General features: G+C 47.2%; 1 protein-coding gene across 1 annotated transcript in view; it reads right to left on the reverse strand.

Annotated features, from left to right (window-relative positions):
• Positions 1 to 25,466, reverse strand: part of smurf2 (SMAD specific E3 ubiquitin protein ligase 2) — a 70,331-nt gene extending 44,865 nt beyond the window's left edge. Inside the window, exon 1 of the mRNA XM_015356190.2 lies at positions 24,871 to 25,466. Coding sequence (XP_015211676.1) covers positions 24,871 to 24,922 — 52 coding nt within the window. The 5' untranslated portion in view covers positions 24,923 to 25,466. The remainder of the gene's footprint in view (positions 1 to 24,870) is intronic.
• Between the last annotated feature and the right edge of the window lie 2,204 nt (positions 25,467 to 27,670).

Raw genomic sequence — 27,670 nt, forward strand, 5'->3', positions numbered from 1 at the left:
AAAAAAAAAAAAAAACCCCACACAGACACAAAATCAAAATCTCTAAATATGGACAGAGCCTGAAAATGGCTTAAACATCCGGAATAACACTGTTGAACAGCCTGGCTGAAAAAGGACACTAACCAAACTGGTCTTAGAACGCATCTGGCAGAATCTTCCTCGAATCGGGGAAGACGAACCCTGCCATTAAAGCTCAAACCGTCTGGCAAGAAGCCTTTTGGCATGTTGCGGATCGACGGCATGCGTCTCCAAAACAAACCCATCTCCTTTTTAGCAACGTAGCCTAAATATCACGGAGGGGAAAGTGGAAGGGAATGCGCGCCTCGCCACAGAAGACAGAAGACACGCGTTCGATCTCAGCGGACGTGTGGAGTGGGTAGATGATTTTTTTCCCCCCATTCTGAAACTCTTCAAAAGAAAACAACAAAAAAAAAAGGGAATATACAGCCAATCAGTGCAAAGCCACAAGTGCTTCAATGGCATGAGCCTCACAGCCAGTCCCCCCCATCTCAGACTTCGCCCTGGTCACCCACCAGTTGTGGCAAAGGGCCTGAACGGCAGACTCCCCCACCGGGTTTCACCGTGCTTCCTTCCAGCACGAGGCCTTGCTCGGGGGTCCACTGGGAGAGCGGCTCTCCCGGCATGCCCAGCACGTTCCACCGACGCCAAGAGGAGCACGCGCAGGAGAGGAAGGGAACGGGACAGGCACTGAGCGGGACGCCGCCGCTCGCGTTGCCAAACGCGTCCTGAGGAGAGGATCACGGAGTGCCTCCGTGAGTCTCCGGCGTCTTTCGGCACAAAGGGAAAAGAAAACAACCGATTCTTTTCATCACATTAATGATTTCTCCAAGGGCATGTTGCTAGGCATGCTATTTTGGTGTGCAAGTAGGGCTATACAGGTAAGCATGGATGTATTCATGAGCTTAAAACCGACTTCTCCCTCCCTTTCTCCCTGGAGCAGGAATGCCAGAGAGAGAAATAGACACCCCAGCAGAAACACAGTGCCAGGAGGCTGTCAATCCGTACAAGACCGATCATGAAACGGACCATCCTCATCTCAATGAGGTTTGAGACTGCTAGAGCCCCTTCTCCCCCAGGGTGGAAAAAAAGATGTTCTACTTTCAAACAAACTGCATTTCTGCGCTCCCCTGCTTGGAATAACGACCCCCGCAGCAAGGGAGGCGTGTGCGTGATGGGAGCAGTTTAAGATACAGCTAGGAACAATAAAAACGGAAGCAGCCTCTACAGAGAGCACACTGCAGTGCGGTTACTGTTATTAACACTCTGCAGGAGAAATGCGGCCCAGCGATATACATGCAGCACTGTGAACTCTGCGTGACCTCTCGGAATCAGACACACTCGCTCAGAAAGCGCTACTGCTAGGGCATTGTAAGAGAGAGAGAGAGGACTCCCACCACATCGCCGTCAGTCTCATCAGGGGGTTTTACCAGCTGACAGCTGCATAAGCAGAAAAGTAACCTACTGCATTTCAGACTTTTACTTCAAACATCTGCCAACACATTTTATCCAAAACAATACAGCCAAAGCTTGACATGCAGGAGACACCGTGTCCAGGTGCTGCAGATCAGCCAGCAACTTGTGAGACCTGAAAGGCAACAAACTAACATTCAGATGACCCTCCACCTGACGTCCCTAATGTGATTGCGGTGTTATAACAGCATCTAAGATCTTATTACTTAATCTATTCCAAACAAAAAGAGCACAGTCTTCTCATTTCTAATTCACCAGGCTTTTACAGTTGACGGGATTAAATCGGTTAATTGCCGAAGTGCTGGAGACACTGCTTAGCGTTCTGATAAGCTGGTTTGAAGACGGGATTTCCGAACAAGATAAGCGAGTGTCTGCGGGCTGACGGAGGCGGTGGATCATGTCAGCGGCTCAAACGGACGCCACTTCTGTTCACACAGGTCTGCAGCCCAGCTCAGCTGTTTTCAGGTATCGAAAAAAAAACAAAACACTATACACGAAAGACCTTTCATGTCTCAACAATACAAATCCCTGTCTGGACCTCCGCAGTGATAGTGGGTCAATTTAAAAAGTCCAATTTAATTCAAGTTGACTGTCTTCAGCTCATGGGTCAGGACCCAGCGAGGACGAGGACTGCTCTGATGAGCCACCGTGGTTTGTCTGTTTAGAAGATCAGCCCTACGTTTAAAAAGTTTTAATTATCGTATTTATTGTAAAAGGTAAACAATGCGAGCAACTGCACAAGGAAGAAAACCTGGACTCTCTACACAGCTAGTGTTAGCACAGGAGGAGGCCTTTCTGCTTGGACCATTTTCATCGCCAGACCTGTGTTCAACGGCTTCTCTGCCAGTGGAAAGTATGAAGAGCCAGAGAGCAATGCTTGGAGCCTGTTGGCAGCCCCTCCCGACTCTGCCAGCACCCAGCTCTGGAACCACAGCTGGGCACAGCTGCACCACTAACTAAGGCCCTCAAGCTGCTTGAGAGCGTTTTGGCCAAGCACTCCGAATTTATTCTTTTTTTTTTTTACATATCAGCGTGGGTAATTGGGTTTAAAAAAATTACCATCAACGGATTTAAATGGCTTAGGCGTTTTTCACAATCGCCCCTACACAGTGTAGTCATTCTCTTTCCGCTGTAGATATTACATCTCCTGTCTACTTCACGTGATCTCCTGGCTGCTCCCCGGGTGTCAGGACTTGTGAGAAAGCCCCCTTGAACCAGCTACTCAAGTTACTAGCTGTTTCAGTTTCATCCGGTTTTCCCTGAACTTCACTCGGAATGCCCCGCGTGTCCTCTCTCGTCTCTCTCGCAGGTCCCTGCCCTGACGGACCTCTCTCGTTAAATGCATCAGCCGTCACTTTTTTTTTTTAAGACGAAAGTTGAGTCATTTTCCTCTTACTTCTTCACTTCGGAAGCTTAACCTCCGCTCAGAGAGTCTACTGTACGGCCAGCCCGCTGTGTGCAGACAAGACATGTACCCTGCACTTTTCTTTTGCCAAAAAGGTTTTCTATGTTGTCAAGTACAGTACAATGTTTACAACACTGAGATCATTAGGTGTATTGTGTGGAAACAACAAGGTGCTGTTGAGGATCACTTCCTAAAATGCAAACCCCCCAAAAAACAAGCTTGTAAATCACTCAAAAGAATCAACTTGTCCCTGCTTGGCAGCCTAGATTTCTCATTAGGGCTGCCAGAAATGTGAATCACAATAAGTCAAAAAATGATTTCCTTCTGTCTGTGGCCTAAATTCCTCTTTCCCAGACAAACGCACCCAATGGACACTGAACACACTGTATCTCAGGAAATCTTCTGGTCCGAGTATCCATGGCAACCAGATTACGCGTTAAGAGTGCATACAGCATTCCTCTGTTCTCCCTTCCAGGAAAGATCTTTGATTTCACTGCTGTGCCTAACAAGAGACAAGAGCAGGACAAAAAGGATGGAACCATTTCAAAAATAATTTGAAAAAACACGCAGGAAATCGAGAAGGCTGGATCCGTGAGCCCTGTTAGGCTGTTAAAAACTGGCCTTCTCTACGCAGAGGAAACGACAAAGCGTTTCCGCTGTAAGGAGGGATGCGGGGGGGGTCTGCCATCACACAGCACCGCTCGGACAAGACAGCCCTGCTGTCCCTGCACGGGGCTCTTCCGGACTCGGGCAGACGTGCGAGCTGAATCACTGACAGGGGCCGGCGCTGGAGAAGGCGAGGGGAGCGAGCGAGCGATCAAACCTGTACAGGCCGGCAACCGACTGCAGCGAGGGGCCCTGCGGCCTGCCTCTCAACGAGCAAACCCTGCAGCAGAGCCCCATCGGCCACTCGTTAACACACACTTAACGAGGAGGAGAAAAGACGACGCACGTCTTAGATAACTCATCAATTCTGCGCGTATGTACCCGAATCGACGCATAATTTGTAAATGAATGCCTTTAGCCCCACATCACATCGGATTCTGTTCCCACGCTGGTGGTTAACTATTTTACACTGCGCCAGAGATTCAGGGATGTCTTTTCTAAGCAAGCGTTTAAATAAACACTTGTGTTGCATCGGTCTTTTACAAAGAGAAGATGCAGAAGCTCATTAACAGTCATTTCGCTTCCCAGTCTGATGTGAACAGACTGAAGGCTCTGAAAAGGAGCCCCTTCCCGTGACTGATTCTTCCTGGTTTTTCCGAGACTGGAGACGCACCTGTGAGGAATCGAGGGGCGCTGTCTTCCCTGCACATTGACGGGCTTCTATCCGAGCTCAGTTCAAAAGGCTCCCTCATGAAAACCGGCCGACAGGAAACCACACGCCCGCGAAGAGGCGTGAGGTACAGTCCAACACCCCGCTCTCCTCCCGACGCCCTCTCTCCCCCTGGGCTGTGCTCTCGGACGCCCGAGCTATTCGCCACATGCGTTTCCACATGGGAGCCCCACGAGGCCGCGCCACAAACAAAAAAAAAAAATCATCCAGGAATTCCCAGATGGTCAGTGCTGTTCTTAGAAGAATTAAATGGGGAAAAAAAGCACAAGGAGAGAAAATAAGTGAATTCCGTCCCACTAAGTTCTCAAAAATAACACCAGTCTCCGTTTGTTCCCCTTGCAGGAAGCAAAGCACAGTGGACCGCAGGCAGAGAGATGCGCCCCTGGACTGTCCACACCTCGCGGAGTCTTCCCTGGCCACCATGGGTCAGCACCGGCTCTACCACGGTGACCAGCGACGCCCCGAGCCGGACCGCGCCCCCCCGCGCAGACCCTGCTTAGACTCCTGTCCCAGCACCACACAGCCTCCTTCACAGCATTGTCCTCCTGGAAACAAAAGGCTTCCTTTTCCCTCCCCTCCTCCCATCTTGCATCTTGGCTTTAAAAACCCCGCCGGCCCCCGTCAGCTCAACTGGGTTTGTCATTTCCTCCATTCGCCTCCCCCCCCCCGAGAAACCATCCCTCGTGCTGGTCGGGAAAGCAACTGTATCATCGGGAAAGCAACTGTAAACCTGCAGGAGAGCAGTGCTGAGGCAGGCTGACCAGCAAGGAAAATAGGAAATTAAAATTTGTGTCCTCTGCATTTAACTCCACCGCAGCGCCCAGGGAATGGTCCCCCCCCACTCGAAGGCCTCCTGTCCCGGCACGCTGGTCATCATCCTATTATCACTGGAACTGTGTCATTGCTGTGCATAACGTACAAAAAAAAAACTGAAGCAAGTTGAGAGTCACCCAGTGAAACCTCTTATGTTAACTTCTGGGCCGCTTAATACATAATCCAAAAATCAGACACACAGACGTCTGCAATCAGCTGCAGAAATACACAGCAATCACTCGCAGGAACAGTGAAACCTCAGCCTCAGTGACCAGGTCTGTAACGCAGAAGGAACTTTCTATCAAGAACAAAGAGGGCAGAGTGAGGAACACGGCTAAGACACTGCTTTTTTGCTGGACCAGATGATGGCAGCAAGACAGAAGTTCAAAGGTGACAAAGACCCTTCCCTTTTTCTGCGTCTTTGTTTTGGAAACGTAACCTTTCTTAGAAACACGCTCTCAAACCTCGCAGCTTCACAGCGCAGGCAGTAGAAAGAGCTGCGGCAGCTTTCTTCAGCAAAAAAAAACGCAAACAGGAAAGAGACTGGGATGCAGGAGTGGGTAACCAAGGTGCGAGACACACCGCTGTCTGACTGAAATCCGGAGCACATCGCAACCAGACTGCTTCACACACAGGAAATGAACATCCAGTGTCAAGTTCAAGTTCACCAAAGGTCTCTACCTTTCGTTTTACGATGCAGGTTGATGCTTTTAACACCCCATGAATCTGTCCCACAGCTGCTGTGTTGAAGACTGCCTGGTAAGCTACACCGTCCCAAGATGAAAGGGAAGGTCCACCATACCCTGACAGTAAGAACCAGGACGTATTTTCAGAGTCAGATGTGCATGCACGACAGAAACGAGCGATCAGTCAGAGCCCTTCCACTCATCAAATCGAGTCATGCTGGCAGCCCTTCCAAAAAAAAAAAAGTTAACAGCATCAACACCTAGACCCACGGAAGTCCACAGCACGGATTTCAGTCTTTCATTTTAATTCTCGCTTCTCCAAACCTAATGACGTTTGATCACCACTCCCAAATGAGTTTAAGAAAGCTAATTACAAACGTGTTTGATGTTTAAAGCTGTCACTTCTCACCCCTCTTACGAGCCGAGTTTAGGCGAGCTGGAAGGAGGATTGTGAACGGCATGGAGGAGAATGAAGCACTGGAACGGCGCCCCTTCACGTTCGCATTCATGTGGACGCCAAGAGCGTGGAGCTTGGTGCCCCCAGCTAGGGGCCTGCAGAGCTTCCAGGAGCCCTTCTGCAATGCGTGTGCAGGCGAGAGAGGGGCAGGGACACGGAGAGGGACCCGGCTGCGACTGCTCTCGGGACGCGCAGCACGGAGATCAGCACGAGAGAGCCCGTCCGCCGCAGGACTGTGGGAACGTCGCGGTGTTCCTGCTGCTCAAGCTGGCCGATGTCTGGAAAATAAATATAGCACTGAACTGCTGGGACGGGCGGGGGAGGGGGAGGCTGGAAAGGCAGGGAAGCCGGGAGACAATCGGGCTAGTGTAGTGCACACCGGGTTCGGTCAGCCACAGAAGGGCAGACGCGCGGTGTGCGTTTTTTTTTGTTTGGTCTCCTGCAGGGCAGTGGCGGCTTTTCTTTCCTTTACCCACTACTGGTATTCAACTCCATTCAACCCCATAAAAATTCATCACCAGATGACGGGTTTCCTTCTGGCAGTTGAAGGAACACCTCCGAGTGCTGGGTTGGTCAGGTGTGACTAGCACAGAGCAAGCCCAAATCTTCTCTCTAATGCCACAACACAATGGATCACAGGGCAAATATTTATAGGGTTTTCACCAGTGCCCTCCTATGAATAAAGAGTTTTCATCATGCTAACTGTACTAACGCACACTTTTTGTACAGATGTAAGAATTTGTATTCTCCGCCCCCCAAATAAAAAAAGATTTCTATAAATGCCGTCTGGGGCCATACTAATTGTATCAAGGCTCTTTGGGATCAAGTCTATGTATTGCAAAATCACATTACCTGGGATTAAACCTAAAAATATAATGTTTCGGACTTTAAATGTTACCAAAAAACGATGCATTTGTTTGCATGCAAAGCTCTGCAATATCACAAGATAAGAGCAGTAAAACATCATGTACTTGTATCAGACCTTATGCTTCTAATGTGCCTGGAGAAAACACCGTGCAAAGCTATGCAATACTCTGGCTTGAGTTAAGTTTTTTTTTTTTTTTAATCTGCAGTTTCATAACAGTACTATCCAAAGATCCTGCCCTGTGTCTAGACAGAATTTTACTGTTTGGCTCTAACTTCTAGAGCCCACAAGAAGTCAATTTACGCAAAGCCCCACATGAATCATCAAAAAAAAAATCTATTTATTGTTTCTATTATATTGAACCAGGCCAGACGACAGTTTCAAGATGAGTTTCCAAGAACAGGCCACATTTCAGGGCACACTGAGGGCAGGCAAAACACAGCACAAGTTTCTCTGGGTCGAGTACAGTACCGAGTCCGGTAGTAAAATCTGCAGATTAATCCTTGTTTATTCCCCAGCAGGGGAAAAAGAGCAGACTCTGTTGTTGCATGAGCAGAGCACAAGGACACAACAAGGAGAGCTGCTCCAACACTCTGCACCGTGACATACAGAGTAACCGACCGGATTCCCATTCTGAGCAATCACATCCCTATGGACTTCCACAAGCTCCAGACAGATTCAGAAGCCAGCTCCACTGAAACTGCTGCCGAACCTTTCAAACTTTTTCTTTCTTTCTTTTAAGCGGGTTTGCCAAAGCAAAGATGTTTCTGAAGTTCAATAACACTTCAACAGCGACTACTTTAGTGCTTTATCAGCATAATCGGTGCAACAACGCCCTGGCTGGCGAAACCTGACATGAAGTCAACCGCCACACAAGAGGAGTCTCGCTGGTTTCCCCACCACTGCCACCCCGACAGGGGAGGGGGGAAAAAAACGACAGCTGTGCAAACCAGCTGCGCTCCATCACCATCCAGAACAGCCCAGGCCGACTGTAAATATTTCACCTCGCACGCTGTAAAACTGATGTATAAAGTAGTGAGCCTTAGTCACTGCATGCAAATACACTAAATCCCCAAAGGGGGTATATAACCAGCAAGCACATCCACAGATTTCCTAAGTAAAAAAAAATGATGCTCAGTAAACAGGCTACTTAGGGGCCTTTCTGAGAGAGCTGCATCGGCTCCCGGGTGAGCACCTGGATTGGCTGAGCCAGTGATCGTGGGTTCGAGCCTGGGTCGGGTCCCGTCGAGTCGGGTCCCGTCCCGTCACGTCACTAGCCGACTGTGACTGGAATCCCCCAGTCAGCCAAGCGCCGCTGTGTTTTTAGGGTGGGGTTAGTCGGCCAGGGCTCGTACCGGGAGTTTGCAAGGCGAGGGGTGCCCCTCTCCTCCAATCAGCACTGAACTTCCTGTGCGGGGCGATGCTGCCCGTGACCCGTTAAAGCAAGGTCCAAACGCTGAGGTTTCACTGTTCCTGCGAGTGATTGCTGTGTATTTCTGCAGCTGATTGCAGACGTCTGTGTGTCTGATTTTTGGATTATGTATTAAGCGGCCCAGAAGTTAACATAAGAGGTTTCAAACTGCTGGTTTCCACTGCGGTCGGGCTTCACTGCCTAATCAAAGCCTTAACTGAACTAACAAGTCGCTTCCACGCACAACTGGAACAGTGGTTCCATTTTTTTCCTACTCCAAAGTTCGGAAATTTTAAGTTACCTACGAAATGTAACAGCTGAAGGGACAGAGCTTAGGTCTTAAGAGCTGAATTAGATCAATTAGCTGGAATTATTCCTATTATTAAGACAATGAAGGGATTGTGGGCAGTGAAAATGAGAGCTGGCTTGGTTTGGGGATCCCTGTGTTGAAGGACAGGATGTGCACAGGGGTGGGCCCAAGGAGTCTGCCTTCACTTCCTCATTCTCTCCCCCGTGGAGTTGCGGGTTTTGTTGCCACAAACTCAAGAGGTGAAAAACACAAAACTGGCTGTTCCAAATCAGAAAGGTGGAATATAACTGACTGCCTTAAATGTTTAATTATAAACAAATATGCTACTCGATCAAAGCTTCACAAGTCAGCGTTTCTGTGTCACACTGGACGAGGAGACGGACTGTTCCTCCTTCTACAGACACACAGGACCAAGAGTACTGCCACATGCTGTAGAAACAACTATTCCAACTGGGTCAAATTCAGCCTGTTTGCTTTCTACATAGCAAAATAAAAACCAAGAGTTTCTAAGAGCAATTTAACAGGAATTCACAGTTAAAGAATTCCTTTTATAAAGCAAGGGAGCAGAAGATTAAAGCAAACAGGAGGATTCTGAAAATTCAACAGCCCTTATTGTGAAAGTTGGGAGCTTGCTCAGTTATGTAGAAATTTCCTTTAAAGGAAACTCAGGCACATTTTTCACCTTCAAGGAAACGCTGTGTGAAATGCGATATTATTGTAATGTAAACATTACTTCTGGCCTTAAAGGGAAATGCCAGGATGTCAGCTCCTGTGCTGCAGACAGATCTCACACTGTCCACAGTAGCACCTCAACTTCTGTACAAAGCATTAAACACTAAATTAGACACAAAAAACATCTGTTTGAGGCCGTAAAAGGTTTTAGCCATCTAAGCAAGAGCAGATCGAGGTTTTTAATAATATTTTGACTACAAGGACTATTATAAGACTACTAAATGAGCCAAGAGAATTTGACTATTCTGGATTCTGTTTTCGTGGCATTACAGGATCTTTGTCTCCAAGGGTGTCGTACATAATAAAACACATGACTATATTAACCTTCAGCTTTTGCAGCTACCACCCAACGCAACAGAATTACACAGCTTGGAGAAACTCTGACCTGACGCACTTACTGAAAGCACTCTGGGATGACACCTCAAAATATCGAATTAGTAAAACCTGAGGACTTGTATGGCCGCAGCAGCTGTATTGTAAAACCCCAGTCAGTGCCACACAGAGCCATTATCAGCCCACAACAGCGACATAATACAGGTTTACTGGTTGACAACGTTTTAATTTGCACTTGCGTCCTTTTTCTTAGATCTCCAGCAATGTGAGAAACAGACTGAGCTCGCTGGTGGCACTTCAGAAGAAGTTATTAGTCTTGTGTGTGAAGTGCAGTCTGAACAGAACTCCCTGCCAGCAGGCCAGTCATTTCGCAAGGTGAGACTAAACAACTAAATTGAAGAGGTCTGAATCCGCCAGGGAGCACCTGGCTGTCCTGCGCGCCATGTGAGGCCTCTAATACCTAATCTTCTTATATGCCAGCAGCTAATAATTAATGCAGTTGTTAATCAGTGCCAGGGAAAGCTGGCACAAGGCTACTGTGACAGGAGACACTTCCAAAAAGGGGAAGCGAGAAGGAGAGAGAGCAAATTGCCTAGACACACTGCAGGTGCAGTTTTGGCAACACAACAATGGGGAGAGAAGTGGGTATATAATGTAAATTACACGTTACACATTACAGACTAGCCATCATGCAACTGAAAATGAGATGTTGCCAAAAGGATGACAACTCCGCGCTGTTACAATGCCATCGGTTGTGGGGCAAACTGCCAGTAAGGGCTCCAAAGCAAGCCGACACTGAGATTAACGAGAACAAGGCTGTTTTTTCCCCATGACCTTTAACCTCAGAATGCACCTGTTACTGACCAGTAACTGTTCCTCTCGCATACAGGTGTCCTGAACGTGGAGAACGCCAAATGACCGCACTCCCAAGACGGAATACACTGGCAAGCGGGGAAAAGCAGCTACTTAAGACAGGGCTTGTGTGACTGCCTGGGGGGATGGGCCGACAGTACTGAGAATCCAATAGCTTCACTTCTTTAACTGCATTGCTATTTACACAAACAAATTACCCATCATCTGAGGGCTGCAGATTCCTGGGAAGGGCTGCTGAAAATTGGGAGCCTATCCTGGAAGTACGGGGAACAATGCGGGATGAAAGCAAATCATTTTAAACAATATTCAGTGCAACACATAAGCATCCTTACAGAGCAGCACCAGTACTGGATATGTGGATATATTTTGATGAATGCAATTCAATGCAATTTTTTATTTATGCTTGTGTTCCTTTAGGTCTCTACTTTGATACATTTTAATGTTTTGCATGACTAGCAAAACACCTCACATGCTGAACCCTTCTACAATAATGTTTTAGTCAAACAGCTCTTCTCATAAAAGAGCCGGCAGTCGTATGCAACACCGCTTGACAAGCTTCCCCTCCACAGGGAGCAGAGCAGCCTAGTTTCCTGGGCTGGGGTGTGCAGGTCAACACCAGCATACCTCGGGAAGACACTGTACAGACGTGCGAGAGAAAGGCCATGAGATCGGCTCGGTCCTTTGGTCAAACTCCAGAGCAGACGTGCAGATGATCCCCTCCGGCTACCGATTCTGGTACAAATGGATCCCAACTACTGGGAGCTCTGAGGAAGCATCTGCAAGGATGGGGCTGATGAGGACAGATCAGTTACCTCCCCACTGCTTCCCTCTCTGCAGACCCGAGCCCAAGCCATCACACGTCAAAAGTGTGGTCTTGAAAGACGACAAACACGACGGACCATGCGTTTGGAAGAGGGTAACGGGCGAGTCTTTAAAAAATGGGATACAATGCATTAATAATAATTGCTTACACTTATATAGCGCTTTTCTGGACACTCCACTCAAAGCACTTTACAGGTAATGGGGATCCTTCTCCACCACCACCAGTGTGCAGCCCCACCTGGATGATACAACGGCAGCCATAGTGCGCCAGAACGCTCACATCAGCTCTCAGTGGGGAGGAGAGCAGAGTGATGAAGCCAATTCATAGAGGGGGATTTTTAGGAGGCCATGATTGGTAAGGGCCAAAGGGAAATTTGGCCAGGACATCTGGGTTACACCCCTACTCTTTTCAAGAAGCGCCCTGGGATTTTTAATGACCACAGAGAGTCAGGACCTCGGTTTTACGTCTCATCCGAAGGACGGCGCCTGTTTACAGTAGAGTGTCCCCGTCACTATACTGGGGTATTAGGACCCACATGGACCGCAGGGTGAGCGCCCCCTGCTGGCCCCACTAACACTTCTTCCAGCAGCAACCTCAGTTTTTTCCCAGGAGGTCTCCCATCCAGGTACTGACCAGGCTCACACCTGCTGAACTCCAGTGGGCTGCCGGTTGTGAGTTGCAGGGTGATCTGGCTGCATTAGTTCCAATAACCACAACAACGGGAGCCAAGGATAAACAAATCTCTTTCCTGCGTGCGCGCACACAAAAGAGCACAAGGAGAACTGCAGAAAACTCCTGAGCAGGTAAACATACGGTATATTCGGTAGAGGCAGGACAGTGCTTACTGGAAGGTTGCAAGTCCAGGCTCTATCACAGGCAAGGTACCTCAGCTGCTCCAATCTACTCTACTGGGGTCTCTGACTTTCTGGCTGTCCGAGATGGAGCGCAGTGACGCAGGGAGTAAGAGAGTAAGAGAAAGGGATGAAAGTACAACAATCAAACTGAGCAAAATACAGTACCATCAACCACAGCTGTTGTTAAACATTGTGTGCTATGCACTAGTCACGCCAGGTCAAAATCGGCAACAAGGTCCATTTCAAGTTGCAAGCCTGACCTAGAAGGATTTGGCACACCCGCAATAACACCAAGCCATAAGACAACCTCTGGAGCCCACGGGGAATCTTAGGCTGGACACTGCACGCTAAACATGGCTTGGTCTTCCTATTGAACTGCACGCCCTGCAATTTTTACACAGTGTCAGGACTCCACACTTCTGTTTTTATCGGCAGCCCCGACAACAACACGAGCACAAGAATGAGTTCACATGTTCCCCTTGCTGAATCTTCACCCTGTAGCGAGCGCTTGGTGTACAGATATTAATCAACCTTCTCAAATTCCCCACTGTCACACAAAACACAACGTATCCACGCTGCTTCGCTGAGCCAGGGGTAAGTTTAGACAACAAGGACTAAAAGCCCCTCATGTGCAGGGGATCCAACAGAAGGGGAGGATCAACTTCATTAATAAAATATCTGGATATGTAATTTATCTTAACCTCAGGAAAGACGACAACATGCAATATGCAACCTACTGTAGGAGGAGTGCATTCCACCTGAGGTGAGAACTTTGAGAAGTGTAATGCTGGATTTTGAATCCTGTGGAGGGATGAAAATCTAATCCACCCGCAGGCTGCAGAGCCTCACCTGCTGAGCTGGGTTGTGACAGCAAGGTTACAGTACCTACTGTACATAGACAGCTCCTCTACCAGCACTGCCAGATGATTCTGTCTGCAGCTGTGAGAAAGCGTTTGTGAACCCTTTGAAATCATCTGCCTTCCTACATTAACTGCTCCTCAAGTGTGATCTGATATTCGTCTACATCAGAATAGAATAACACAATCGGATTAAACAAATAACCCACAAACAATTGTACTTTGTCTGGTCTATATTGAACATCCACTGTATAGTGGAAAGTATGTGAACCTTAAGGTCTAGTAACTGGTAGAGTTGTGACAAAAACATCCTCGTCTGACACAGTGTCCCACAGTGACTTATGCAGATTACTGAGAATTCCTGCAAAAGCCTCATTAAAAACAGTTGAGCTAACATGGAAGGATAAAAAAATTCAGTGAAACAAAACATAGATAAAATTGTTTACTTTTAAATTGTATACTTTTGTTTCTACTTTGTGTCATTACAGGAATAAAAATCATGACTATAAACTTGTTTATGTTTTTAGAAGCAGTTTTCAACAAATTACAGGAAGAAAACGTTAAGGTCACACAACTTAGATGAGCACCGCGTGCCGAGAGCACACCATGTCCTGAGGAAGCTCATCTCCTCTATAAAGAAGCAGTTTATTTTCTGAATTTGCTGACTACATATTGAATATATACATTTCCTGTACTAGAAGTTCCCCTGCTGCAAACCAGATGGGCCTCATGTGATTTACCAATAAAACTGCATTGCTTGAGCGCCATTTTAATCGCCAGTTTTCTTCCAGCCAGCAAATGCAAAATACTTATCTCAAGCAGAATCTCCAAAGGTGTGAAAGGCATTTTGTTCAGCATCTTTTGCTTTATTAACCAAGGTGTTTTTGTACAGCATGCAAAGCCACTAAATCAATGTAATCAGAACTACAACAGCAGGTTGAACCCGTTGTGTGCCCCCTGTTTATAAATACACTGCACGTGAACTGCACAACAACTTGCAGATGCCTTTGTCCCAAGGAGGATGACAGGCTAGATGTGGCCTCCTTGTTTGCAGTTAGGCAAAAAGATGACCACCTGCCACAATGTTAATACACTTACACCAAGATGAATGAGTGAATGTAAACTGTTCACCAATGCTAGATTGTACTTTTCTAACCTGCGTGAACCCTTTGAGAGCTGATCTCATGTTGTTTCTAGCCCGGTGTCTTGTTATTCAGGTTAAGCTGTGCATCTGGTGGGAAATTCATCCTTTGAAGTGACAGGGCAGCCCTGCATGCGTGCAGAAAAAGACCAAGGGCCTGAGCAACAGAAAAAACACCAGGCCAGAGTCTGACCACAGTCCACAAGCACTTGGGTTACCTATTCAGGGTAGGAAGAGGGTTCCATCCGGACAAGGCAATGGCTCACCGCAAACAAAAACGGTTGAAAAAATAATCTAAAAAACTCCATACAGGTTCTTCTCAGCTCTCATACCTGCAGAAGGAAACTAAAACAGGAGAAGTGCAGTGAAGGGGGTTCCGTCCAGGATGCGTCCCATCTTGTAGGCGTCACCTTCCAGGTTTGCCTCCGACTCGCCAGGAACAAGCATGTGTGGCACCAAGCAGTTAGTGAAAACAGAGGGCTGGAGTACAGCCTTCCACGCAGCAGGAACAGGGACACAGATGAGCAAGTTTTATTCATTTATTCCTTCTTCAGGTGTCTACACCTCTCGAAGGCTCCACAGCTGAAACGTTGCGTTTCTTTTCAGCAGGGAATAAACCTTTACTGGCTCCTTTGCAGCCTACGCATGCTGACGCAGCTCCCTACTCGAACTTCTTCAGAGATGCAAATGACTACTTCGCTGAAAACACTTTGCAGAACTGCTGTAGTGCTGCACACAGCATGTCGTCCCGACTCGTGTCAGTTTTTTTGGGAGTATTCCATTAAGATCTACTCCTGGATGACCGTTAGCTCAAAACATTTCTTCTGTAAAAACATTTTAAAAATAAGAACACGCGGGTTTTCGCACCAGCAGGGCTGGCCTGCATTCCCAGGACTGAGTTCACTCTGCGTCGGGAACGGCTGTATCTTCACAAGCCCACTGGCCATGCTTATCAACTGTAAATCTTGGCAATTAGTGGCCGAGCCTGTTTCGCCCAGACAGTGAAAAAGGAGCAGGGCTTGCACCAATTCACCACCCCTTTACCCTGGAAGCAGGATAAAGCAAACGTCACAAGCAGCCATGTGGGTTTCATATCGATGGACATGAGCAGTGTATAACATGCAGACAGAATTCCGGAAGTGGAGGTCATCCTAAGGAGATTCCCCCCCCCCCCCCCCCAATGTCTGTAATGTCCTTTTCTTTTCCAGGAGATACGTCTAGACAGTATTTGTTTTTGGTTTTTCTTGTCTTCATTCATGTGACTTGCAAAAGCTCTGAAAACCACTACCGACTTTTCAACAGCTCTATAACCAGCAGCTTTCAAACCACACATAAGACCCGTATATCATGCTTTCCCAGGTAGGTTTGTCTTTATATCCCAAGAAATAAACCTAAATGAGCAACTGTACCATGAGCACCAAAGGGCCAATCTAGAGATAGCACGTGGTTGCCCGCTAAGCTTAAAACAAACGATAAGATCATGGTACCCGCCTCTGGGTCATCAGATCTGGTTCTCAAGGATTATTTCTGAGCCTTTACTCCACATTACAGCTTGTAGTTTATGGACTCAGGCTGTCTCATGCACTCCTGAAGTAGGACTCTGCTGCTAAGCTCAGTGATTACGGTATTCTGTGAACAGTCCTTAGAAAATGAACAACTGGATCATGGGTTTCCTCAATGCAATCATTTTCGCATTTCCTCGCATTCCATGTTTTTCTTTTTTTCTCTCCTGCGTCCAATGAGCTTCAGAATAATTACTTACAAACAACCGGTACAACAGGAGCAACAGGAAACCTTAGCCACTAGCTCAGCACAGACTGGCAGGCTGACGGACAAGCAGAAAACGAGACTGCTCTGAAACATATGGCCGGCACAGCACGGCATTACATAATACAGCGCGTATTAAAAACTCCCGGGGGACGAGAAAATGGAGTTGTGGGGGGGGGGGAGGTTTCAGGCTGAGCTAGGGATGAGAAAATGCAACGTAAGAAATACTTCAAACAGGAAAAGTTGCAGCGTACAAAACAGCCTAAACCTGTCAGGGAATGCAGATCAATTGTAAGGAAAGCAGCACCAGGCAGCCTGGGCTTGACCAAACAGGGGTGCTTTCATCTGGTCTTCACTACAGCTGTGCTGTTGCACATCTGGCTCAAATAAACCACTGGCCTGACTGCACCCACTCCACGAGCTGCTCGGCTCGAAGGCGACAGCGACGCAAACTGACCCACAGGCCGGGACTGCCCACTCAACTTCTCAAATAAAACTACACCTTCTCACAAAAAATGACATTACATGCTTATTTTAAAAACTAACAATAAGAACCTAGAGCCATTAAATAAAACAGATGTGCTGATTTTGAACCTTAAGACATTCATTAAAGAGTTTATAAACTCCACCATCATCATACAGTTACTGTAAATGGTATTTTAACTCAATTGACATAAATGGATTTTAAAACAAACTCTCTACAATACAGGGAAAATTAGTAAATAGTAGATTCTACTCCTCCTGACCACCTTTTGTATTGCTTCTGAAATGCTTAAATTACTTTTTCAATTAGACTAAACTACGACTGCATATCACCTGATACACGAGCATAACTGGGAGCACTTTGCATTAAAGCAAACATACTGGGTATCCCCAAGAGATGTCAGGGTACAGCCTGAGATGAAGTGCATAAAAGGTTTAACATATTCTATTATCAATTACTATTGATTGAGGTTCTGTAGACTGATAAAAGTGGTCAATAATGGACGCGTTTCATACTAAACCTAACCTTAACACTTATGTCTACTGAATATGTATGGATTTTCTATTAAATTTCTACACAACATCAATGCATAGTAAATGGATTAATAATAAAGCTGTTAGAACTTCTCACACAAGTTAAATTTAAAGCATAAAGTTAGGACAAAAGTGTCTTGACAGATCTACCTATAGTCCTGATGTGGGATCATAGGTTGTCAAGTCCTTTACTCCTAACAAATTATTTTAAAGACATGTTGCAACAGCAACAAAAAGGCAATTTAAGAGCGATCCCTAGTCCTGCACTAAACCTAAGAACTCGTCTGGAAATAAGACCGATATCTTTCCTGTGCTGTAGACTGAAATCATTCTCCTTTGTAAAATTTACCTTTAAAAATAAAACCACCAACATCTAAACGGCACTTCCAGACAGACAGCTTAAGCAGGAAGTAACGCTCAAGATCCAAACAACTGTCTTTTTGTTGCTGTACTACCGCATTTCCTACGGCAGCTCTCAATGTTTACATGTACCCATGCAGACTCCGAGATGCAGCAGTCTCATTTCTGCGGTGGTTTTCCATTTGCATTCTTTTTTCCACAACCCGACACCGTTCTACAAAATTTGCCCAACAAGGTATCTTGCTCCCTGAAATGAAAGCACATTCGGCCACACTTCAGCAACGCTCTCCCGGGTTGCCAAGGTGAAAGCCTCCCCCAGGAAGAAAATTACATTAGGTCACTTTCTGCAGACCTGCCTCTCCTCTTTCCTGATCAGTGGCTTTTAGTTTATTGCGGTACAGGATATTTCACCCTCGCAAAAACAAACATCAGCCTCCTGGAAAGGTTTTTCTCCCCTTAAATGCCAATACGGGAACATGCTCTATTCTCAGAGATCCTCAGCACTACAGTTCCTCTGGTTTTGCACACGGCAGGTTGGGCTGTGCAAATCTCAACAACGGGCACAGCCTTTCCTACACTTCCAAGATAAATCAGAAAAGCTCAACTGCTACCAGACGCAAGATAACGTGACTAGGGCAGACTTGCTCTTCCACATCGAGACTCTGCATTCTTCACAAGATCACTATACACCATTTAAAGCACTATTTGTAAACCTGAAGGGGCAATTAATTTCACTTCTACCTTGGGATAAACATCCGAAGACTGCAGACTTCCAGGAAATCAATCGCCTGAAACACAATTCCATACAATTGAACAGCACAGCCATACTGTTGAAGCCGACTCCCTAGGATCTTTAAAAAAAAAGACTGGATCTGATTCTACGATCAATATGCTACCAGCAACACAAGGTGGAAGACAAGATGAGCAGAACTATATTTGCAGCCTCTCTCACATTTCCGTCCTCTTAATGTGCTGCTTTTGTGTCATCGGCTCCAGGTGTCCAGGGTTGTATCATAATTGTACTCGTGGGTTTCTCTTCCCAATCTGACGGCCAGAAAAACTGCACTGAAGCAGTATTGGGTCTGCGCTATGAACTTGAGCTCTACATTTCTGAACGCCCTCAAGTTTAATTTTTCTCTTAAGCCTTTAACAAGCTCGTTCATGATGGTGACCTACATTTTTACAGCTGGGCTTTTTCACTGCAGCAATGAGGGAAGTGCCTCGGTCACATGTACAACACCAACATCGCCAACAGGGATTGGGACCCCGGGACCCTGTGGTCCAGAGCCCAGAGCCCAGAGCCCAGAGCCCAGAGCCCAGAGCCCAGAGCCCAGAGCCCAGAGCCCAGAGCCCAGAGCCCAGAGCCCTAACCAGCACTCCACGCAGCTGCCCTAGGTTCACTCCGAACTCGCACCATGCTAACAAGAAGGACAACAGCCAGGGAAGTCATCCAGCACACCACTGCTGCAAACAGGAAAGCAAGATCCAGAACCTGTGGCCATCACTGCAGGACCTCAGAGGGGCAGTTTCCTGTGCTGAGAAACCATGGCGAAGAAGCTGTTAAGTGTAAGAACATGAAAGCTGTGCGCACCTCAGCGTTATAATAATAATAATAATAATTGCTTACACTTATATAGCGCTTTTCTGGACACTCCACTCAAAGCGCTTTACAGGTAATGGGGTCTCCCCTCCACCACCACCAATGTGCAGCATCCACCTGGATGATGCGACGGCAGCCATAGTGCGCCAGAACGCTCACCACACATCAGCTATTAGTGGGGAGGAGAGCAGAGAGTAATGAAGCCAATTCATAGATGGGGATTATTAGGAGGCCATGATTGGTTAAGGCCAATGGGAAATTTGGCCAGGACACCGGGGTTACACCCCTACTCTTTTCGAGAAACGCCCTGGGATTTTTTAATGACCACAGAGAGTCAGGACCTCGGTTTTACGTCTCATCCGAAGGACGGCACCTGTTTACAGTATAGTGTCCCCATCACTATACTGGGGCATTAGGACCCACGTGGACCACAGGGTGAGCGCCCCCTGCTGGCCCCACTAACACCTCTTCCAGCAGCAACCTTAGTTTTTCCCAGGAGGTCTCCCATCCAGGTACTGACCAGGCTTACACCTGCTTAGCTTCAGTGGGTTGCCAGTTGTGAGTTGCAGGGTGACATGGCTGCTGGCCAATGTTATATACCGCTGGTGATATTCTATGTACTGTTGCGTGTATCGTATTTTTTGTTGTTGTAATAAAAAAAGAAATCAATTTAAAAATATTAAAAAAGTGAAGAAGTACTTGGTCAGCTGTCACTTTGTTGAACAACTGAGCTAAATAATGTAGTACAAACCTCAGAAAAAGATGCAATTTCTTAAATGCACCTCTAGTCTGAGCCAGATACAGATCCAGGAGGACCATGCCAGAGTAAAGAAGCATTTACAACATTTTCCAGGACTGAGCCAAGAGCAGACATGTGCTCTTTAAGAAGCCGAGCAGACCATGGCTTCTAAACCCGCAGAAGAAGAGACGGCTGAAAGACTTTTTTCCTCCATACGAGAGAGAGACCGAAGCGACCGGACCCAGGAAACCACAGTTTACAGGACAGACTGTGGTAGACGCCGAGTTAGGAGTGGTAGAAGAGAAACACGAAAAAGAGAAGAAGATAGCTTTGTGGAACTGAGACAAAAAAATCAGGAGCAAGCAGTGGTGATAAATATCAGCCAACATTACATCAAGTAACACTGACCACATTACTGAAAGCTAAAGGTTAAGGGAAACAAGCATTTTGCAAAAACAATTTTAAGCTATAAAAAGTTAATTCCAAAAGGAATCAGGTAAGGGCCAGACAGTCTGATTCTGACGGGGATCGCCAACGTGCTCACTCTAGTGCTAGGTACTGTATTAGACCTATTCATTTCCAAGGGTCTGTGAAGATCTGAGTTGTGCAGAATTACAGTTAATGTCCATATGAATACTAAAGTGCCCCACAATCAGAAAGTCTAGATGAGAACAAGCAAGTTGAAGTGTTTGAAATTCTAAATAGTGAAAATCTGTTTTTTTTTTTATATTTGTACAGCCAACTGAACTCCTCTTACAGATGACCCATCTTGGCTAAGCCTGAGGTGCTGCTCTCTAATCTTTGCTACCGAACGGGAAATAACACAAAGGCGAAGACCGAAGTTAAATGCTTAATGCGAGGAGACCGACTCCACATTTAAAAGAAGTCGCTTCACACCTCTCTTGGCAAAAAGGGGTACCTCTCATGCCCTCCTAGCCCCCCTCCTCCCCTCCCTAGCCCACCAGAAGCAGCGGCGAGATCAAATATTTATGTTGGCTCTTCCCGACAGATAGAGAAGCCTTGGAATTTGCTCCGGCCCAAAGCCCAGAGGCACATCAAACAAAGGATCCCGTCCTCCGTCTCCCTCCACCAGTCAAAACAATGGCTTCGCGTGTAAGCGTTCACATGTTTATGTTGTTAGAAGCTGAAAAAAACAAACAAGCCTCTTGTGAAAAGAAGCCCCCAGCCCCCCCCTCCCCTCTGCAGGCCTGCCCCTGCCTTTCACCTGCAGGAGGCGCAAGCACGCTACCTCTTCCAGCAAAACAAAAAAACAGGCTGGTCCAGGTCACTTCTCAAGTTTACATCCTCGATGTGTTCCTGCAGACATCCGGACAGCACTGGACCATAAAGGTAATACAGATTAAAGCAGAGCTGCAGCTCCCTTACAACCCATTTACTGAGCTGGACGCTGGAAAGAATCAGAAATGATATACCGAGGGTGTGAACTTATAAAAATCAGACAGGATATGTAAAACATAATGCATTTTGCCATTTTGTCTAATTCAGACCTTTAAGCACTTATTCAGTATCACGAGCTGAATAGTTTGAGTCTGAAGGACTACTAATAGGTCATGTAAAGGCTACAGGAAAGATCAGAAATACCTGTGGGTAGTAAAACAGCCATTTACAGATTTCCAAGAGAATACAACACAATAAGTAAACAGAATCGAAAGGCAGGCAGTCGTGTTTGAGACCAGGAATGAAGAAGTAGTCAAGAGCTTCACTTTTAATTTAATGGCAAGCAGGAAACACAAGTCTTTAATTTATACAACAAATGACATAAGGCGACAATATCCCTGTCAACGCAGCAGCCACAGTGCGACAAGCGGAGGGGAGATGGAACAACTCTCATCCGCATCAATTCACGGCCTCCAAGGCCACCCGATTCAACCTGCTCCGTTCGCGAGCTCCGGACCGGACGGGTTAAACGGTACCAGCTTACTGGCCGGTCAGTGACGCAACCCCAGTGCCAGGAGCGCTCAGCCAGGCAGGCAGTGAGCCCCCCGCTCCCAGCGCTCCGACAGAAAGCCGCTTGTTTACAGAGAAGCAGGACACCGCTTGGGCCCGGCTGCCAGCCTGGTGCCAAGTGAGCTCCCCAGAGCCGGGCTTCGTGCTGCCGCCGGAGCGCTGGGAACGGGCGCCGAGATCCTGCTAGCAGACTGGCACGCACTCGGAAAGGCGGGGGGGAACAGGAGAAGGAAAGCCACGCTCAGGGCAAGCCCACAGACAAAAAAAAAAAATAAAGAGAAAGAAAAGCTCGACTTCCTCCGACAAGCTGGCGAGAGGCGCTGACTGGACGGCATCGCCAAAGACGGAGTTTCCTCCTTCAACGCCGAACTGCGTCAGGCTGCCAAAGCATACCGGCACGCCCTGCGTTCGCGTCCAAAGACCCCGGAAAAAGCTGGGTGTCCCCGGGAAACCGCCCGCATCCCAGGGCACCCGGATGCCCTTCATGGCGTCAGGAGGACCAGGCTCTCCTGCTGTGCTCACTTGGACCGGTGAGGCAGGAAGGGCCGATCCAGCTCTGCCAACACCCTTCAGTCCACGGCGCACCCACCCAAAAATAAGGCAACAGGTTTAAATTACCCGGCTGGCTAACCAGGGCTGAAATGGAATCATGCTGGTTTCCAAAGGGAAGACTCCTCCCCTTCCCAGCACCCAGAGCTCCTTCGCTGCGGGCCATGAGATCCCCTTGGGATCGCTTCCTCCAGAAGCGAGGGGGTCCGCAGGAAACAACCACGCTGCAGGACCCCCAGACAAGCAGGTGACCTCTGGGCTTGTCCTCCCTGCCCTAGAGGCCATGTCAGAGTCTTACCAGTCCATCAGCAGAACCACCCCGGAACACGTCCCGGCCAAGAAAGCCAAGAGGACCTAAACCCACCCCCAAATAAATCAACCGTTCACTCCCGATATCATTCAGCAATAAAACAATCACGCTCTATCGCCTACCCGTTTACACGAAAATGTAAAATGAAATAGTCCTTCTGAAGCAGAGGATCTCTGGAGCGCATGGAACTCATTTTAAAACTCGGCCTCCCTTACGTCAGGGATCAAGAATGTTTTTTTTTTCACGTTCGTAACCTTGTGCAATACCTTCTTTGGCATCGAAAAATCGAAAACTATATTCTATTAATAAACCGTCGAACTAAAGCGGTAGCTAAGGAAACACTGGTCCCCTTTGGAAAAACAAAAATAACTGAATCAAGTAGACAATTCACAGCGACCAGCCTCATGCCTGGGAGAGACCTCCACAGACGAGTCTGCTGAAGTTCGTCTTGCAACAGATCTACCAGAATAAACTTTTTCTGTCTTTATCCCGACTCGACTAAGCCAAGCGCGTATATACACTTCTTTTAAAAAAATCGTTACAACGTACAGACGTTTCAGTTTATTTAAAAAGAGAAAAAAGTACTTCCAAAGTACGACAAAATCTAACACTTTCGTTTTGTCGATACTGTTTTTTGTACTTATTTGGCAAAACATGGTACTGTCGGTAAACTGTTTTTTTTTTTTAGAGTTTAGAGAATTTAGAGAAACTATTAGGAATTTGCAGGCAACGTTTCTTATTGACTTCGGAGTCGCCGAGACCGCCTCACTTTGCGTCTTCACAAGAAGACGTCCTTGTTCAAAAGCAAACAGATGTTTTCGAAATGAGCACGACGTGAATACTTTTCAAACTCAGCTGTGTTTGAAGCCCGGATTGCTTCGCTTGAAGACATTAAATCAGCGGTAATGGCATATTAAACTGGGACATCAGTAACACATTTCGTCTGTAATAACCACACCCCCCTAACAACCACTGAAACACGTAGATATTATGGAACCATTGCGAAACGGGACCAGAAACATCAGTCTCCATCTCCAGCACCTACAAACTTCTCAAAGATACATAGAAGCCACCCATCCATAAAGTTATTTGTTTTAAAAGCTGATCTCCGAGGGTGAACAGGGATAGTTCTACTCTGCATACTAGCAGTAGGAACGAACTACTACAAATAAGCGTTTCAGAAAACTGCATTAAAACCTTTGAACTTAACTGAACTTTCTTAATTTAAAAAAAAATAACATTGGAAAAACGATGAGGGCAAACACCTCCACATCTTAAACGATGTTATTTAGGAAGCGTTTAATCGTCGTTAATTTTCTTTAAACAAAGCACGACGTGCGGACGGAAACAAACAGTATTTTTTAAAAAGTCGTTATCAAGTTTAAGCTTATATTTTTTCAGTTTCTATTTGACTTCTAAGGCCACGCAAGAGCGAAACCTTAAAACTTAACAACTTTAAGTTTTTTTTAATCCAGAGAAGATTCCCCCCCCCCCTCCCAAAAAAAATAGGAACAGACCACACTTCCAGAAATGTAATTAAAAAAGCTGTTCTCCAGGAATTACTTTCAAGCAAAACAATTCTTACACCTAGGGCTCTCTTCAGTTTTAGAACCGATCGGTTTCAACACAAATTAGCCGGACAACAAATGCACTTCCCTCCTTCCTCGGCTATTTACAAAACTGCATATAAAACATTTTTTAAAAAACAGGGCTCCATTCTGGACGTTTTTAATGCAAAAAAAAACCCCGAAGCGCGTCACACGATTCGATGATTAAAAAGGCAGAGTACCCGGGCGAACAAACTTGCTGGCGCACGGCGCACACCGCTCGGGTCCGGACGGGTTCCCCGGGTTTATTTCAAAGCAGGAGCAGCAACAGTCACGACCAGGCACACGACAACGGCTAGCACTCTCCAGGGCAGCTCACCGCCGCCCTCCTCCCCTGCAAGAGCCGCCGTGTCTCAGCGCTCAGTGGGCAACTTGAGCCCCTGGGCCACGGCGGACAGCACACGGTCGGCTCCGTTTCGCCCACAACACAGGAACGCAAAACTCCCCCTTTCACACGGACACGTCCAGGCTGGGGACAGGGGCGCAGAGCCCAGGCGCTCCCGACCTTCTTGTTTTCTTGCCATTTATTTTTCCTCTAAAAAAAAAAAACGGGGGGGGCCACCTACCTGTCAAACGCAGTTTCACGGGGCCGTTCCTCCTCACCCCCTGGTTAGACATGTCCTTCGCCGCTTTCCAGCTTGAGTTGCGACGCTAGAAAATATTTACAAAGTATCTCTCTTTTTTTTTTCCTCCCCTCCGCCACCCCCCTCCAACCTCCCTCCTCCTCTCCTCTCCTCTCTTGCTCGCCAGCTTCACAGTGGCTGAATAATGGAGTCACGGCCCGGTGGCCCGGATGTGCGTCGCGCTACCATTATTTCACCAGCGCCGACACGCGCGCCCCCCACTCTCACGCGGACAGGAATGCACCCCCTCTCGCGCGCGGCGTCCTCGCGAAATGTTCCCTGCCTCCCCCGAAAGACACAGGTTCACCCCCCCCAATGCCGCCGCGTCCTGTTTGCAGAATAAAAGCAGCAGCAATAATAATAATAATAATAATAAAAAAGGCGAGCCACGTTCGAGCGCACTTTTCTCTTCCTACATCTCCGGGAAAGACGGACGCACTAGGACGTCGGCGGCACTCTGCACTCTTTCCCACCGGGATCGGTTTTGGAGTGAGAGTGGAAATGGAGTGTGTGCGCGTCCGCGCAAGACGCTGGGAAGAAAAAAAAATAAAAAAAAAGCTCTTCCCAGTCAGCTCCCCCAGACGGCTCTCCTCCTCCGCAAGACGGCTCTCTGCTGACCTCTCCAGACAGACGCCGGCAGCTCTTGCGAAATTACAGAGACGTGCATCGGGTCCCGCGACTGTGCAAACGCGATTTTTCTTTTTAAAATAAGCCGAAAACGAACGTCCCGCAGCCCCCTGCATCGGGCTCCCCGTCATCCTACACGATGCACACGTATCGGTGATGGCGCACGCTGGTGTAGCTGCATTCGCGGTTAACTTCAATTGTGTAGCTGCACAATCATCTTCCATCCAATCCAGAAGTTCCGTGATGTTCAATAGCATCAAGTTCAAGTTTATTGTCATTATACTCGTACACTGGTATATGAACAAGTAATAGGTTTATTCCATGCTGAAAAAAAGAAGAAAGAGAACACAACGTTTCGGCCGTGGAGCCTTCTTCAGGTGAACTGTACCCACCTGAACTACCCACCTGAACTACTACCACTGGTATATGATATAACGAGATGCTATTTAGCTAGCTCTCAGTCGGTAAGTAGTACAAAAAACAACAACAATACAATTGTATGAGAAAAGAAAGACAGAGACAACAGGCAGTGTGCAAAACACCAACAGGTGTGCAAAATCATACATCAACAGAATGAAATAAAGGATAGGAAATTATGGGGAGTGAACTTCTTGACGTGAGGTAGAGGTAGATTTCAATGTGTGTTTGGGATTTGATGAAGAGGGAAGGCACTGTGAGGGTTCAGATTGTAGGTGAGAGTGGCTGGGAGTTTAATAGTTTGATAGTGCGGGGGTAAAAACTGTCTCTGAGGTTGGTAGTCCGGTCCGAATGCTCCGGTACTGTTTTCCAGATGGTAGAGGGTCAAACAGTCTGTAGCTGGAGTGTGTGGGGTCTTTGATAATGTTAGAGCTTTCCTCAAGCACCGTCTGTCATAAATGTCCTGTATGGATGGGAGAGCAACCCCAGTGATGGACTGGGCAGTTTTCACCACCCACTGTAGGGCTTTGTGGTCAGCAATACTGCAGTTGCCATACCACACTGTGAAGCAACCTGTCAGTGGGGCTTTCTGTAGTGCATCTGTAAAAGTCAGGGAGGATCTGGGGAGATGTCTTAGCCTTCTTCAACCGCTCACCACTAGAAATCAGTTGCTCATACGGCTGACCATAACAAGAGGGGGAAAAAAAGAACTTGGTTTGCAACACCAACAGGATATGTCTCTTAAAATGTAGTGTACAGGAGCAAACATCAATAACACGCTGAAACACTGAAGGAAAAAAAAACGTTTCCGTGGACACCCTAAGGCTGAAGAAATGCCACACGTCGTAGAGTTAACTGCTACCTGCTCACTCCAACCTCTCTACCGCATGTGGGACGTCCTGTTCCCTTAAACTGATTTCAGGAATCCTGCCTCCAGCTCCCCCTGCAAGCACACCTCAGTCCGGTCGGGTCCAGTTCCTTGTATTCAACACCTTGGAGACCCATTTTCTCCATCAGTGAAGTGCAGCAACACCTCCAGGTGTGTCATCCTTGCTCCAGTGGCAGCCCAGCTACACAACAGGGCAGGCAGGCACTTCACCAGTTAAATTAAGGGGAGACGAAGGCTAGCAGGCACCATACAATCAAAACACCAGTTCACACCCTGTAGCTCTTAACAGCACCCTGGGCCTTTCGGTGACCAGGTTAAAACTCACTGAAGGGACTAACACAGCAGTCCCTGCTCAAACTGGGGTACTACTTCAGAAATTCCAGGGCAGACAGGAGAGCACGTATTGATCTCCAAAAAACATTTAGAGTAAGAGAGGCCAGGCCAGGCCCAGCCTTGCTTTTCATACAAAACCAGAGTTCTGAGCAGACAATTTACAGTAGTCTGGTGCAAGAATTCCCCTGGATCTTTCAGATATCCTACAGAAACCGCTTCCCTGTGCATAGACTAACCATTGGAAAAACCCCTCAACTGTGGTTCGAGTAGGCAGATGTGTAGACCGCAAGAGAACCAGAAGGCTCCACAGCCAAGACGTTTTCATTATGGAATAAACGTTTACCTGTTCCTTAATCCAGGTTGTCAAAATAGCTCACAAACATGAAACTGGATGCATTTAGTCTCATTCAATTTACCCGTCCAGAAATCACCATCAACCGTGAAGTGTTATCCTTCAGGGATAATGAAGGACTTCAG

This window comes from Lepisosteus oculatus, chromosome 9, assembly GCF_040954835.1.
Source record: "Lepisosteus oculatus isolate fLepOcu1 chromosome 9, fLepOcu1.hap2, whole genome shotgun sequence".
Lineage (NCBI taxonomy): Eukaryota > Metazoa > Chordata > Actinopteri > Semionotiformes > Lepisosteidae > Lepisosteus > Lepisosteus oculatus.